The 16704-nt window shown below is 45.0% G+C and overlaps 1 protein-coding gene across 1 annotated transcript; it reads left to right on the top strand.

The window, feature by feature from the left end:
* Nucleotides 1-831: 831 nt before the first annotated feature.
* On the top strand, nt 832-1911 carry LOC122014031. Its single transcript, XM_042570228.1, has 2 exons — nt 832-1511; nt 1578-1911. The coding sequence occupies exons 1-2, from the start codon at nt 832-834 to the stop codon at nt 1909-1911; spliced, it is 1014 nt and encodes a 337-aa protein (XP_042426162.1).
* The last annotated feature ends 14793 nt before the right edge of the window (nt 1912-16704 follow it).

Genomic DNA, 16704 nt, shown 5'->3' with positions numbered 1-16704 from the left:
AAAACGCCTTGTACCACAGGTGAGGGGAAGCTTACTTCCTTTTCGCTTGTGGATCTAAGGTGTGGTGATGGAAGAAGTAGCCTCTTCTTCTAGTTCCCTTCCCTTGATTCCTTGCTAAGTCCTCCTTGTATCTTAGGCTTTCTTAGGAGAAAACCTTGGCTTGGGCTGAAGATGGAGGAGAGGGGACTGAGGGTTTGGTGAGGGAGAGGGAGGATGAGGGAAAATGAGAGAAAAATAGAATTTTCCCTTTACATCATTTTTTTTTATATTAAGGGGGAAGAGGTAGCAAAATTGGTTTTTGCTTTCCTTCTCCTTTAACTCATTTTCTATTTTCTTTTATTTATTTTATTTTCTAATTTATTCTCATCATTTATGATGAGAACAAGGGGGAATGAATCCCCTTCATTCTCCATTTAATGTCACGGCAAGAGAGGGAAAAGAGAGAGAAAGGGAGGAAGGCAAATTGCCTTTCTCTTGCTCTTTTCTTGCTTTCTCTTCTTAGATCTTTACTCCTATCTTTATCATGAATTCCCTTTCCTTGCTATCAATATCTTCTCTCTATCCCAATTGGTTTCTACTAATTAATTCTATAAATTATAATATAAGAGGTTCAAGGTTCAATCCTTGACCTCCTCTTCTTTTTATTTCATTTTATTTCTTTTTGCTTCAACTCACTTCTTATTATTTTTCTAAGGCAAAATTCATCATTCTCTTATTTATCTTAAAAGTTTAGTGGGTGTTACAGGAGTAGAGGAGGGGGTGAGACAGGACTTGATTGCCATCACAGGGTTCCAAGAGGGAACCATGCCCTACAGATACCTGGGGATCCCGATGGCGTCAAAAAAGTTGAAGATTGCGGACTATGCTCCACTTATTGATGCTTTGAGCCGGAGGATTAATGCATGGCCGAAACTCACCCTCTCTTATGCAGGAAGAGCACAGTTGATACAGTATGTCCTGCAGGGAGTGGAATGCTACTGGATGTCGATACTGCCATTACCGATAGGAGTTGTCGAGCGTATCTATAGCTTATGTCGGAGCTTCCTTTGGACATCCAAGCATCCCCCCATTGCCTGGCTGGAGATGTGTAGGCCCAAAGAAGAAGGAGGGCTGGGATTTAGAGAACTGATTGCATGGAACACTGCTTTGTTATCTAGAGTCCTATGGCGCTTACATGATCAACAGGATGCTCTCTGGATTCGATGGGTCCACCACACATATTTACAGGACACTGATATCTGGCGATGGAGGGCCAAGCACACAGATTCTCCGCTGCTTAAGAGGTTAGCACAGATACGAGACCAGATGGTCGCATCAGCTGGTTCCATAGAGGCAGCGCAACATCTCTTGCATGGTTGGTTCAGCCAGCACACTTTGAGTCGGCGTGGTATCAGCCAGGCATATGATTTTTTCCGTGATACTGGAGTCCATGTGCCATGGGCAGGGACAGTTTGGAAGAAGCACATCCAGCCCAGCCATCGATTTACACTATGGTTACTCGCGCACCGTAGGTAGCCCACCAGGGATCGGTTGGAGTACCTAGGAGTTGCTGACATAGTTTGTGTTTTTTGTGGCAGGGCGGAGGAGACACAGGAGCACCTCTTTTTCGGATGTCTACAAATACGCCAGCTTTGGGACCGGATTAGGGACTGGCTGCACATGACTCATGAGATGACGACATACCGGAGGATGTTGCGGATCTATATGCGGCACTATCGTGGGACAGGATTGTTGGTGCGCGCGCGACATGCTGCTATGGCTGCACTGATACACTACGTCTGGCAAGCACGCAGTCACTTGAGGTTTGAGAGCGAGGTGTTTGATGGGGATCATATTTTCCGACGGATCCAGACACATGTCTACCGTTCTTTGGACATCAGCCTCGACCGGATATTACACCAGCCACCTTGACGTCTCACCGATGCAGCTCACAGCTTCGATCAATTTTGATGCAACTCACAGCTCCAAATTTGTGCAGCTGCACAGTTGCAAATCTGTGCAGCTGTAGTGTGCAGCTGCCCAGCTGCGAACTGTGCAGCTAGGCAGGGCTGTGTAGCTGCAATTTAGGCAGCTGCACAGTAAAAAAAAAAAATTTGTGCTATTGCACAGTAGCTTAGTTGGTAGGGTTTCAATGGCACGTTGCACATTTGCACAGCGAAAAAAAAAAAAAAAAGTTGGTGTGGTAGGTGGAAAAACGGTGTGGTAGGGGTTGGCACTGTGGAATTTTCCACCAAAAAAAAAAAATAGTAGTGTGGTAGGTGGAAAACGGTGTTGGCACTGGTTTTTCCACAGTGCAAGTTTGAGATTTTTGGAAATTGGAAAAAAAAATCGTGCTGTAGCACAGTGCAGTAGTTTTTTAGGACAATTTCATTTGCTCGTTGCAAGTTTTGTGCTAATTGCACAGTAGTGGGTAGGTCTTGGCCGGTGCATTTTTGCACTAGGTAATTTGTAATTTAATTGTACAGTAGTTGGTAGAAAAAAAAAATTTGTTGCAGTGAATTAGTTGTTAGCAATGAAAAAAAAAATCGTGTTGTTGCACAGTGAATTAATTTGTAGGAATTGCACAGTGCAAATTTTGGTTTGTCCGGTATATTTGCACTAAGTTATTGTATTTGGCCGGTGCATTTTTGAAAGAAAAAAAAAATTTTTGAGAGCTGCACAGTATTATTTACAGTGCATTACTACCTTGGAGCTTCTTCTGTGTACATGGAGGTTTCATCTATGGACCTGCACATAGAGATCATCTGACAGGCCACACTGAGCTCTGGAGCTACCTCTATGGTTTCCTCGGACTCAAGCTGCAGGTGAGGAGATTTTGAGGGCCCCACCGTTTGTTTTTTGTGGGGTGGAGCCATTGTGTATTATTCAGGGAGAGAGATAGCATAGTGTATATTAGTGAGAGTGGAGACATTTTGTATGGTGAGAGTTATTTTGTGAGAGAGGGTCCATTTTGTATGGTGAGAGTTATTTTGTGAGAAAGGGTCCATTTTGTTGGGGATGGCTGTGAGGGCACATTGGTGAGAGGTGGTGTGGTGATTACATTGTGTTGAGTAGGGCTGAGGGGGAGAGCTAGGGGTTAGGATGATGCATAGATCCACCATAATGATCTATCTAGTCCGCAGCAAACGGCTCGTGGTAAGGACACACCAAATCCGTTTATAGCTGACCACTTGCTAAAAGTGGGACGACGATCGATGGCGGGATGATAGCCCAAGTGTGCGGGTCTGGACACTTACACGTACTACTCCATACTACGGTTGGACCGCATGCTATAGCAGACAGTGGAGTACGCTGCCAGGGACAGGATGGCACATGCGGACGAGGCTGAGTATGGGCTATAGGCGGGGCTGGTGACATTCATGATGCAGACACTGGATGGCTGGTACGGTGGACATCACCGGCTAGTGCCATGGAGTACGAGACAGTGGGGCGGACACTTGCGGATGGTACAGTGGTGACAGGCAGATTGCAAACATTGCAGGCTAGTGCCGTGGAGTATGAGACAGCGGGGTGGACATTTGCGGATGGTACAGTGATGGTGCTTGTGACTTATATGGTTGGATGGTGGTGCAGCGAGACAGCATGACATGGATATGGGCTATCCATCGCATGCATGGATGGATAGTTTTGAGTGGTTGGTATAGTGAGAGTACATGACATGTATACCTCTGATTGATAGCAGGACCTGACACTTCATCAGAACTGTCTGGATATCCTAGGTCATGATTGTACGACTTTTTCTTGATGATATATAATTTACCTTTCATAAAAAAAAAAAGGATCGTGCGGAGGGCATCCGGGCGGACGATCACTGGCTAAGAAGATCCTGCTGGCCGGATACTTCTGGCCAACCCTACAAGCAGATGCCGCTCGGACCGTTGCGACGTGCCTTTCTTGCCAAAAGTACCATAACTTCTCTCACCGACCGACGGAGGAAATGAAAGCAGCTACCGTGTCCTGTCCGTTTGACCAATGGGGAATGGATATTGTGGGTCTGTTTCCTATGGCAACCGGGCAGAGGAAATTTCTACTAGTGGCGGTCGATTATTTTTCCAAATGGGTGGAGGCCGAGCCGCTAGCCAAGATCACCGAGCAGATGGTGAAGAAGTTTATCTGGCAACACATCATTTGTCGATTTGGCATCTCCCGTCGACTCGTTTCCGACAATGGGCGGCAGTTCGCGGGAAAGTTGCTCGAAGATTGGTGCAAAAGCGATGGCATTGAGCAACACTTCACGTTCGTGGCGTATCCCCAAAGTAATAGTCAAGTCGAAGTAGCCAATCGGGAAATTCTTCGCATTTTGCGTGCTCGACTCGACCATTTGGGAGGCAGCTGGGTGGATGAAGTGTCGGGCGTCCTATGGGCCATCCGAACAACCCCAAAGGAAGGAACGGGTGTCACGCCCTTCCATCTGGTGTATAGCGGCGAAGCGGTTATTCCTGTCGAAGTCGGCGTCGAGTCCGTCCGGATCCAGAACTATGATAAGGACAACGTCGAGCGGAGGAACATGGAGCTGGATTTGGTCGACGAAGAGCGAGCCAAGGCGTCCGTCCGGCTGAGGGCGTACCGGCAAAGAATGAAGCAAAACTACAATCGGCGGGTGATCCCTAGGGCATTCCAAGTTGGCGACCTTGTCTAGAAGAAAGTAAAGTCGGTCGGCGACGTCGGCAAGCTGGAGGCTCCTTGGGCGGGCCCCTTCAAAGTCATCGAAAAGCTCCGCTCGGGTGCTTATTATTTGGAGGATGAAGACAGACGGCAGCTAGATCGACCATGGAGCGCGAATCATCTCCAGCCGTACCGAGCTGGGTGAGAGGTGCGCTGATGTAATTTCATATATGTTTTGGTCGCCTTTGTCCTTGTAATGCAGGAAGCAGAAATGATGAAAGGATGACAAATAGCTTGGCCGAACGGCAGTGTCAAAATTAGCCTTAAAGGCCGTCGAGCTCCGACGTTAAAAATCGAGAGACGAGCCAGCGTCTATAAACCCTCCGAGCGGAAGGCCGTCGAGCTCCGACGTTAAAAATCGAGAGACGAGCCGGCATCTATAAACCCTTCGAGCGGAAGACCGTCGAGCTCCGACGTTAAAAATCGAGAGACGAGCCGGCGTCTATAAACCCTCCGAGCGGAAGGCCGTCGAGCTCCGACGTTAAAAATCGAGAGACGAGACGGCGTCTATAAACCCTCCGAGCGGAAGACCGTCGAGCTCCGACGTTAAAAATCGAGAGACGAGCCGGCGTCTATAAACCTTCCGAGCGGAAGACCGTCGAGCTCCGACGTTAAAAATCGAGAGACGAGCCGGCGTCTATAAACCCTCCGAGCGGAAGACCGTCGAGCTCCGACGTTAAAAATCGAGAGACGAGCCGGCGTCTATAAACCCTCCGAGCGGAAGACCGTCGAGCTCCGACGTTAAAAATCGAGAGACGAGCCGACGTCTATAAACCCTCCGAGCGGAAGACCGTCGAGCTCCGACGTTAAAAATCGAGAGACGAGCCGGCGTCTATAAACCCTCCGAGCGGAAGGCCGTCGAGCTCCGACGTTAAAAATCGAGAGACGAGCCGGCGTCTATAAACCCTCCGAGCGGAAGACCGTCGAGCTCCGACGTTAAAAATCGAGAGACGAGCCGGCATCTATAAACCCTCCGAGCGGAAGGCAGTCGAGCTCCGACGTTAAAAATCAGGTCACGTTGACTAAGATAATAAAGTCGACCGAGAGATCGTTTTTCCGAGCGGCCAAGTAACCAAAGGTACTTGGCGAATAGCTTGCGAAAAATTCCATTTGCGAAAAAGTATACCTTCATCCGAGCAGACTATCCACGCGAAATACTTTATAAAAACCCCTTTCGAATAAAAGAAAGGTGGGATGAAAGGGAGAACTACGAGGAGAAGCAGGCGAATATAAACGGTAGTTAGCGAGCCGAGCAGACAACACGCATATGGATTAGCAAAGGGAAAGGCATATTATATAAACTAAGGCCTAGCGGCCAAATTACAAAAAAAGGTAGTCTTCGCCCGAGCGGCCGAATTACATCTAAATTTCTTATTCAAGATAATCATACAGATCCTTCGGGATATTGTCAAGAAGAGCCACTTGATCTGCGGCCAGGATGACGGCGAACTCGGGAAGTTGCCCCTTGGACTTCAAAAATGTCATCGTGGCGGTCATGGCAAGGTCAAACGCAGTATACATCCGCTCGCAGACCTTCTCCGAAAATTCAGCCGAACGGATGTATTTCTGTTGCAGGGCAGCGACTCGGTTTGGTTCGGCCTCCTGGTATTCTTTAAAGGCCGCTCGGGAAGCATCGGCGGCTGCCTTGTGCTCTTGTAAAGCCGCCTCGAGCTTAGCCACCTCGTCCGTTCGGGAGACCTTTTCTTTGGCCAGTTGGTCCATGAGCTCCTTCACTTTCTGCTCTAGGCCCCGAGCCTCCACATTCTTTTTCTCCAGGTCGGAGATAGCCATGTTCTTCCGCTCGGTCACCAAGCTTATCTTGTGATCCAGAGATTTTTTCACTCGCTCGAGCTCGGCCAGATTGTGAGCCTGGTCGGTTGTCTTCTTCTGCTCGGCCACCAATAAATCCTGAGCCTTTTTAAGCTCTTTCTTCAGCTTGGCATATAAAGGCCCTTGAGAGTCGGACGGACCGCTTGCAGCCTTCAGTTGTCTCAATTCTGCATCCACCATCGCTAGACGACTACAAACGGCGATCTCCTCCACCCATCTCTGTCACGAGCAAGGTGTTAGAAGCCGATCGGAAATAATGCGTAACGGACTATATGAAATAAACTTACCCCCGTGGCCTGTTGCATATGGCTGTTGGCCAGATTACTGAGGGGGATCAGGGCGATACGCGCCCGAGCGTCAGCCCACATTTCGGCTAAGGGCCCTTTCATGGTAATCAGGTGCTCGGGCGTTGCTGGCCGATCGGCTTCAGGCATTAATTCCTCAGTCGGGAGATGAAGGGAGACCCGGATGGTTCGGCGCCGACTGGGAGTTGTCTGAGCAGATGCCGGAGAAGGATCGGAGGCAGGCGCTGAAAATTGGGATAAAATGGTTGAACGTTGGACTTGACGGGGAGCGGGCGGAAGGATGCTGACTGGAACGGCCTCAAGAGGGTCCGCCGGCGCGTCCAATTGAGACGGAGTCCGATCGGACGAAATAGTCTCCATTGCTGGAGCCTTGCCTCGCGAATCCGCTGTGGCCCGTTCGGGCGGTTGGACAGCGGACGTGGCCGATCGAAGGGGAGTCTCCACTCGGTGCCTTTTCTATCGGGGAGGCTGCTCTCCTGCCCGAGCGGAACCTTCCTCTTGGCCAGTTGGTCCTCCGCTGGGGGTGGCTCCGCTTGCCACGTTCTGATGAGAGGCCTGAGCGACAGACTCCTCCTGAGTCCCGCTCTCTCCTTCATGCGAGCCGATCGGTTGGATGCCGAGCGTCTCCATTTCTTTGGCTGCCGCGGCCTCGAGCGCCGCCGCCCTCTTCTTCAAGATGCCAGCCATCACCGACTCCATGACGATGTTCGCTGCAAAGGAAAATAGAGAAAATCAGTTAGCAATTAAAATGAATTCACCAAGTGAAATTCTTACCGAAGCCGCTCGGGAGGGGGGTTCTGATCGGACTCAGGCCGAATATGTACATAACCCCTCTGGAAGGAATTTGATGATGTCGACCCGCAGACCGGCAAGCATATTGGCAGCGTGTAGATAATCCGGCCGGGTCTTAAATCTTTTAAGCTCTGGGGAGGTGGGTGGTCCGATCTGCCACTTCGTCAGGAAGGGGGCTCGCTCGGGCATGCGGAGGTAGAAATAAAATTCCTTCCAATGCTTATTGGAAGAAGGATGTTTATTGAAGAAAACTAGGCCGGGTCGAGCCTGGAACATATATGTTCCCAGCTCGGACTGTTTAGGGTAATAAAAATAATAGAAAACCTCCGGTCGGAGGGGGATATTGTGGATTTTGAACAGGACAACGACGCCGCATAAAAGGCGGAAGGTATTGGGGACTAGGCTTCCGAGCGAAATGCCAAAAAAGTTACAGACGTCAACGATGAAAGGATGAATGGGAAATCGTAGACCGGCTGTGAACTGGTCGCGGAAAACACAAAAGGCTCCGCGCGGCGGTTTATGAGGCCGAGCGGAGGGACCGGGTAAGATTACTTCGAAATCAGAAGGGATGTCAAAGTTTTCGATCAAAAGATCAGCGTCGCGCCGATCAAAGCGCGACTCCATGGTAGTGTACCATGGGTCGAGGGTTTGGTCTTCGGGTTGAGAAGATTGGGCCATTATCCGAGCAGACGAAATCAAAAAAGACGAAGGCAGAAGATAAAAGCAAGATGGCAACGGAACAGTATCCCGAAGATGGAAACTTGGGAAAGAAATGCAAAGAAAACGCCGGAAACAAAGAGGGAAAGAAAGAGAACCTTGCAACGAAGAGGAGGATCGAAGAAAGAGCACCGGAGATCGCCGAAACCAGAGGAATGAGATCGCCGGAAAGCTGGAACACGAGAAGTTGGGAGGCACGCAAGAGCAAGAGTGCGGCGAAGGGAGAAAACGGAGCTTTTTATAGGGTGGAGCCCGAGCGGCCTCCACCGTTGGATCCAGGTCGCGAGAATCGGAGCACTCATCGTGCCGTTCATTTCGAACCGCCTCGATCCCATCAAAACACCACGCCGACGTCGTACGATGACGGCAGCATCGCCACGTGGCATTCAACCACTGGACGCATTTAATGAGCGCGTGATAGACCTTAATGATGGAGATTGGCAGAAAATTCAAAGAGATGCTGAGTAACGGTGGCGTTGACTGGCTTTCTGGCTGCCCCTGGTTCCCGAGCGGAGGTTAGTTGCAGCACGCCACTCGGCCCAACTGACGGTCCAGTCAGTTGGACTAATCGCCTCCTTCGACTAGACTTGAAGGGGAGGCAAGTGATCCGGCGATAAGAACAAGGACCCCCCTCTGAGGAAGTCAACGCCACGTGGAAATCAAAAGGCCGAACGGCCGACCGAAGAAGAGGAGACCGGTCAGCCAAACGGGGTCCCATCGGAGTCAAAGGCACCCGGCGAGGAGTCAGGGTTCCGACGCTCGTTGAACAGGATCGTACGGCCGAGCGGGTGGCCCGCTCGGCCGAAGGCAAAGGTAGCAATACTGCGATCAGTCTCCACAGAGCACACTACCGGGAATATCCTAAGTGGACCAGCACGTATGACCGGCCGGACGCAAGGGGACTGCCGACCGGCCGGACACTCGGCATGTAGTAAGAAGAGAACAGGACAAGGAAACATCCTCTGACAGCGGGCATGTTCGAGGAGCAGGCCATACGCAGGATCTTATGACAGGGGTCCGTTGTCCCATCAAAGACGTGCTCGGACTGTAGCAGTAAGGGGTCAGGTAAGCTTTTCTGATAAGCTCATATTGAGGTATGGGCTGAGGACACGTATTCGCCTCGATCTGTGTGCGTGAGTCCCTTTCCAGCCCTATATAAAGGGCCTCGCCCTTCACCGGAGGTACGCGTGCTACGATTTTTGGAGTCACTTCTTTGTTGTCCACTTACCTGACTTGAGCGTCGGATGGTCATCGCCGGGAACCCCTTCCCGGCCCGACTTCTTTGCAGGTTCGTCGGAGGTCCGTACGATCGATCGGAGATCTACGTCAGCAACTCTGAGAGCGCCACGTGCCCAGAGTTCGTTGATTCAGCTTTCAGACAGGATTAGGGTGCATTGCCAACGTTACGAGAACTTATTGGGTCACACATAAAGAACAAGTAGATTTGGAGATGTATTCATATGATGAATAATTGGATTAAGTCTAATCTGAATTGGACTTATTGAGTTAGACTCAATTGGATCTATTTATTGGATCAAGTCCAATTCAAACTAGACTCGAGGAAGTCAATTCAAATTAATGAAATAGTGATTCATTGAATTTGAATTGCATGAGAATTAATTGAGTAAGACTCGATTGAATTAGACTTGAGTTAGACTCGAGTGAATTAGACTTGAGTTAGACTCGAGTGAATTAGACTTGAGTTAGACTCAAGTGAGCTAAACTTAAGTTAGACTCAAGTGAATATGAAATGAGAGAGTATTCATTGAATTTTCGAAATTCAATGAATCACAATATTTAATTTTCAAAATTGAATATGAAAGGAGGAGTTTTCAAAATGGTCCTTAATGAAGAGTGAATACTAATTAAGGCTCATTAATGGGATTAATGAGTATTAAGTGTTTTCCATTAGATAAAAATACTTAAATCATTTTTCTCTCATTTTTTCTCAATTTTTCATTCTCTTTTCTCTTCTTCTTCCTCCCTTGGCCGAAATCACTCTTGGTTGCTAGCACAACCATATGTGATTTTTCTTCTCCATATTTGAGCATTTGTAAGACAAACGGAGGAGTATTTGTTCATGTGGATAACGAAAGAGGCACAGACGCTTTGATCATGCTGAGATCTGAGGAGTCGGGAGATCGAGTGCACGCTAAAAAGGTATAATCTCATGCTCTTTAGATCTAACTTAGTATAAGTTTTGTTTCCCTTCGCATGGATCTTCTGGAGGAAATAGATTTTTCCGCTACGCGTTTACGTGTTTAGCAACATATTTCCTTACAGTGGTATCAGAGCCACTTGTGAAGGGATATACTAAGTTTTAGAGTTTTATATGTGATATAGAAAAGCATGATAGGTTTATTATGATCTGTAAAATTATGAGTTTCGGCCAAAAATTAGTGTTTTGTTGAGAATGAAATATAGTTGGTATGTGACCAACAAGGTCTCGACCAAAGGTGTTTTGTTCGAAACGAAACATAGTCGGTCTTAAGGGTAGTAGGGTCTCGGGCATGACAGTGGGACCGCCATGGCGTTGCGATTCATAATTTGTTATTACAATCATAGTAAATTTATGTAGTAAATATATTGTGAATATATGTGACATGGTGCATGGTTATGGCCCTTGATCCCCCTATGTGGTTGTGTGTGTTGTTGTAATTCATAATACGGCCTGCGTGTCGTGCCTTCATCCTTTTTATTCCTATTGTAATTTAGACTACACTCGAATGTAACTCGAGTTTCTTTAGTTGTTGTAATGTACAAATTAGAAAGAAATTAGTCTACTGGACGATGGGTGAAAAGGAAGGAAGAACAATAACACACGACAACAAAGGGAGTGCTTGGAGAAGCTGCTTTGACCTAGGTGGACTCATCGCTCTTCTCATTGGCGTGAGAAGATCGTAGTTTATGGGGGCCATAACCGTGTCACATTTTGATTTATGTATATAATTGTGATGTGTGCTATGTGATGTATTTGATACATGTTTAGTTTAAAAGATTAGGTCTTTTTAATATATGCCTACCAAAAATTTAATACTCACTTCTGGCTCGATCAATTGTAGTCAGGTTTTGCCAAAATAAAGTGACTCAATTTATCTTGCTAGAGTGCAACACAATTGTGATGTCCGAATATTAAACTTTGGGTACAACTTAAGCTGTCTCACTTAAATTGAGAATTTAAAGGCATATCCCATAAGATGGAATTCAAATTGTACTAATCTTGGGTGATTAGCCAAAGCTAACTCAAGATGAGCTATAATATGAATTTCATAAGATGGGCAAAATGAACAAATAGACTTGCTCATCTCGCTATACAAGAGTTGCATTTGATGCAATTGGTATATGATGCCTACCTACATTATACGAGTCTTGGGCGATTAGCCAAAGCTAACTCAAGATGAGTATAATAATGATCTTGTCCCACATGAATGTCATTGCGATTGGATTTGGAGCTAGTAGTGTGGGTTAAACCACAACCATGACTCGCTCCTACCAAGCTTTACAATTCAGTAGGAGCATCATTTAATTAAATGCCTAATTAAATGATCGATATATGATACTAAGTTTTGCATTATATTGTTGTAGATAACCATGTCGTCAAACACGTCGAACACTCTCTCTCTGCGATCTGTCCTTGATAAGGACAAGCTCAATTGAACTAACTTCTGGACTGGTACAGAAACTTGTGAATAGTTCTCAAGCAAGAACAAAAATTGTATGTCCTAGAGCAGCCCATTCCTGAGGCACCCCCCGCTACTGCTATTAGAGCTGATAGAGATGCTTACAAGAAGTATCAAGATGATGCATTAGATGTGTCATGCCTTATGCTCGCCACCATGAACTCTGAGCTTCAGAAGCAACATGAGAACATGAATGCTTATGATATGGTTGAACACCTTAGACAACTATATCAAGGACAAGCAAGGCATGAGAGATTTGAGATATCTAAAGCATTGTTTCAATGCAGAATGCAAGAAGGAAGTCCCGTAGGACCATATGTACTCAAAATGATTGGGTATGTAGAAAACCTACAGTGGTTGGGATTTCCACTAGGCCAAGAATTGACTACTGATCTTATCTTGCAGTCTTTGCCCGATAGCTATAGTCAATTTGTCATGAACTACAACATGAATGAAATTGACAAACCACTGGCTGAGATGCTGAGCGTGTTAAGAACTGCTGAACTAAACATTAAGAAGGCAAAACCTAGTTCCATTCTAATGGTGTCTAAAGGCAAAGGCAAGTGGAAGCCTAAAGGTAAGGGTAAGACCCAAACCAAATGCAACGGAAAGGCTTATATACTGAAACCCAAAGGTGGGGTTGCTAAGAAAGGAACATGCTTCCACTATGGTGAGACCGGGCACTAGAAAAGGAACTGTAAAGTTTACCTAGAGGAACTAAAATGGAAAAGAAGTGAGACTTCTGCCTTAGGTATATATGTTATAGAAGTCAATCTATCTATTTCTTCTTCATGGGTATTAGATACCGAATGTGTATATCACATTTGTACTAATGTGCAGGGGCTGAGAAATAGTAGAGCATTAACAAAGGGCAAAGTGGGCCTACGAGTAGACAATGGTGCAAGAGTTGTTACTGTCACTGTAGGAACATATTTTTTATCTTTGCTCACTAGACTTGTTTTAGAACTAGAAGAGTGCTGTTATGTGTCCGCTTTGACAAAGAACATTATCTCTATTTCTTGTTTGGATAAGAAAGGCTTTTCATTTGTAATAAAGGACAAATGTTGTTCTGTTTATTTCAATGATATGTTCTATTGTAGTGCACCTCTTATGAATGACCTCTATGTTCTAGACTTTGGAACCCAATCTATAACATAAATACCAAACAATTCAAGTCTAATGATTTGAACCAAACATATCTCTGGCATTGTCGCCTAGGTCACGTAAATGAGAGTCGCATATCCCAACTCCATAAGGATGAACTTTTGAACTCATTTGATTTTGAATCATATGAGGCATGTGAATCTTGTCTTCGAGGCAAGATGACAAAGACACCATTTAGTGGACATGGCGAAAGGGCTAATGATCTGTTAGGACTCATACATACAGATGTATGTGGGCCTTTCAGAATAGCTGCTAGAGGAGACTATTATTACTTCATTACCTTCACTAATGATTTCAGTAGATACGGCTATGTGTATCTGATGAGACACAAGTCAGAATTCTTTGAAAAGTTCAAAGAATTCAAGAATGAATTACAAAACCAACTTGGTAAGAGTATTAAAATGCTTCGATCAGATCGAGGTGGGGAATACCTTAGCCAAGAGTTTCATGACTATTTTATTGAGTGTGGGATCATATCTCAGCTCACTCCACCTGGAACACCACAATGGAATGATGTATCAGAAAGGAGAAATCACACCTTATTAGATATGGTACGATCGATGATGAGTCATACAGATCTTCCTAATTCCTTCTAAAGACATGCTCTAGAGACGACTGCTTTCACACTTAACCGAGTTCCATCTAAGGTCGTCTTAAAGACACCATATACGATATGGACTGGGAAGAGTCCCAAGATGTCTTTTATGAAGATTTGGGGTTGTGAAGCTTACGTTCGACGACAGGTCTCAGATAAACTTGGACTCAAATCAAACAAGTGCTATTTTGTAGGATATCTCAAGGAAATAAAGGGATATTACTTCTATAATCCCACAGAAGGCAAGGTGTTTGTTGCCAGAACTGGTATCTTTCTAGAAAGGGAATTTATTTCTAGAAAGACTAGCGAGAGTGAAGTTGATCTTGAAGAAATTCAAGATACACAAACTAGCATCGATGCCTTGATGGAAATTGAGCAGGCACCACAAGAAGTTGTGGAGCAACAACCTGTTCAAGTAGCACACGCTCTACGCAAATATGATAGGACCCGCCATCAACCTGAGAGATATTCATTTCTCTTGTCTGACCACGGTGATATAGAACTTATTGGTCTTGATGAGCCTACATCTTATCAGGAAGCTGTACAGGGCCCATATTCTGAGAAATGGCTAGAGGCCATGAGATTCAAAATGAAATCCATGTATACTAACCAAGTATGGACTTTGGTTGATTCACCTGAAGGGATCAACCCCATTGGGTGAAGTGGGTCTTCAAAGTGAAGACTGACATGGATGGGCATAAGCATACCTATAAAGGTAGATTGGTACCTAAATGTTTCAAGCAAATTAATGGTATAGACTATGATGAAACTTTTTCACTAGTTGCGATGCTTAAGTTCATTCGGATTTTACTTGTTATACCAGCTTACTATGATTATGAGATCTGGCAGATGGATGTCAAAATCGCATTTCTTAATGGAAATCTACTCGAGGATGTGTACATGACACAACCTGAGGGTTTTGTAGATCCAAAGCATGCTGGAAAGGTTTGTAAGTTGCAAAGATCCATTTATGGATTAAAGCAAGCTTCTAGAAGCTAGAATCTTCGATTCGATGATGCGATCAAAACGTTTGGTTTCATTAAGAATGAAGATAAACTTTGTGTCTACAAGAAGGTTAGTAGGAGCACAGTCATCTTTCTCATATTGTATGTAGATGACATACTACTCATTGGAAATGCTATCTCTACTCTTCAGTCAGTGAAGACTTGGCTTGAGAATTATTTTTCAATGAAAGACTTAGGTGAAGCAGCCTATATTTTAGGCCTTAAGATCTATAGAGATAGATCTAAAAGATTGCTTGGCCTAAACCATTGTACATACATTGATAAGGTGCTTAAACATTTTTCCATGGAGAATTCCAAGAAGAGATTCTTGCCTATGTCACATGGTGTGAGTCTTTCAAAGACTCAATGTCCCTCTTCTAAGGTAGAAAGGGACCGCATGGATCAGATTCCTTATGCATCTGCTATAAGGTCTATCATATATGCCATACTTTGTACTCGCCCAGATGTCTCATATGCTTTAAGCATGATGAGTAGATACCAGTCAGATCCAGGTGAAGGTCACTAGACAGCAGTCAAAAATATTCTTAAGTACTTAAGAAGGACTCAAGATTATTTCTTGATCTTTGGAGGCGATGAAAATCTTGTTGTAAAGGGTTACACCAATGCTAGCTTCCAAACAGATAAGGATGATTATAGATCACAGTCAGGGTATGTATTTTGCTTAAATGGTGGTGTTGTGAGCTGAAAGAGTTCGAAGCAGGACACAGTCGCTGATTCTATAGCAGAGGCCGAGTACATTGCTGCTTCAGCTGCAGCAAAGGAGGTTGTTTGTATCAGGAATTTCATTACAGAGCTTGGTGTTGTTCCTAGCATAGCGAGTCCAATAGACCTTTATTGTGATAACAATGGGGTTATTGCATAGGCTAAGGAACCTCGTTCTCATCAGAGATTCAAACACATACTACGGTGATTCCATCTCATTCGAGAGATCATCAATAGAGGAGATGTGAAGATATGCAGAGTACCGACCGATGTTAACATTGTGGATCCTTTGACCAAGACTTTGGCATAGAGAAAGCATGATGGTCATACTAGGCCATTGGGTATTCGATATCTCAGTGATTGGCACTAGTGCTAGTGGAAGATTGCTAGTATTAGCCATAGTACCAATTATGAGATGATTGTAAAGGACTCATTTTGTATCATATATCATTATTAATAAAAGGCAAAGTTAGTTATTAAATTTATTTCAGTTCAGTGTCAATTGAATAAGTATAATAATGTCCTTGGGTAGTAGGTTCTTATCTATAGTATATCAATTAGTTGAATTAATAGTAAGATATTGTAGAGAATACTACTCTTAACTATTCCTAGTCGAGCATTAATATACAAGGATAATATTAATGCGTTGAGACTAGCATGTAGATCAACGGATGACTTAATCTCACAAGTCATGGATATGAGATATCAGGTTGATACATGGGTATATATTAGAGAATATATACTGAATGACCCACCATGAGAATATTTCATGGATCGTTATATGAGTATCATAAACATTCTCATGTGACTATTGGTATGAATAGTCCTTAGACCTGAAGTCACTACGGTTCCCTACATAAGGAGTTGTGTACTTTAGTATCGGTAAACGTCACCTATAACAAGGTGGACAATAAAGTCGATCACTGGGTATGCAATGAATTATGCGGAGGGATGTGAGTGATGTAGATAGGATCTATCCCTTCCATTTGACGGAAGCGATATTTGTGGGCCCCTTGATTAGTAGGACACAAAGAAAGCATGACCATGCTCAAATGAGTCAATATAAGATATTGAGCTCATTTAATTGAGTGTGTGTACTTAAAGATCAAGAAACACAAAGATTGATAAGAGGATGACATGGTCTATGTCTCATTGATCAATCTAGATATCAAAGATAGAGGGACCAAGTCATACAAGATAATAGCCATGGAAAGGTTAGATTGGATCTC

This window comes from Zingiber officinale, chromosome 8B (genome assembly GCF_018446385.1).
Source record: "Zingiber officinale cultivar Zhangliang chromosome 8B, Zo_v1.1, whole genome shotgun sequence".
Taxonomy (NCBI): domain Eukaryota; kingdom Viridiplantae; phylum Streptophyta; class Magnoliopsida; order Zingiberales; family Zingiberaceae; genus Zingiber; species Zingiber officinale.
The sequence above is the reverse complement of the archived record's forward strand: the minus strand, read 5'-3'. Positions and strand labels throughout refer to the sequence as shown.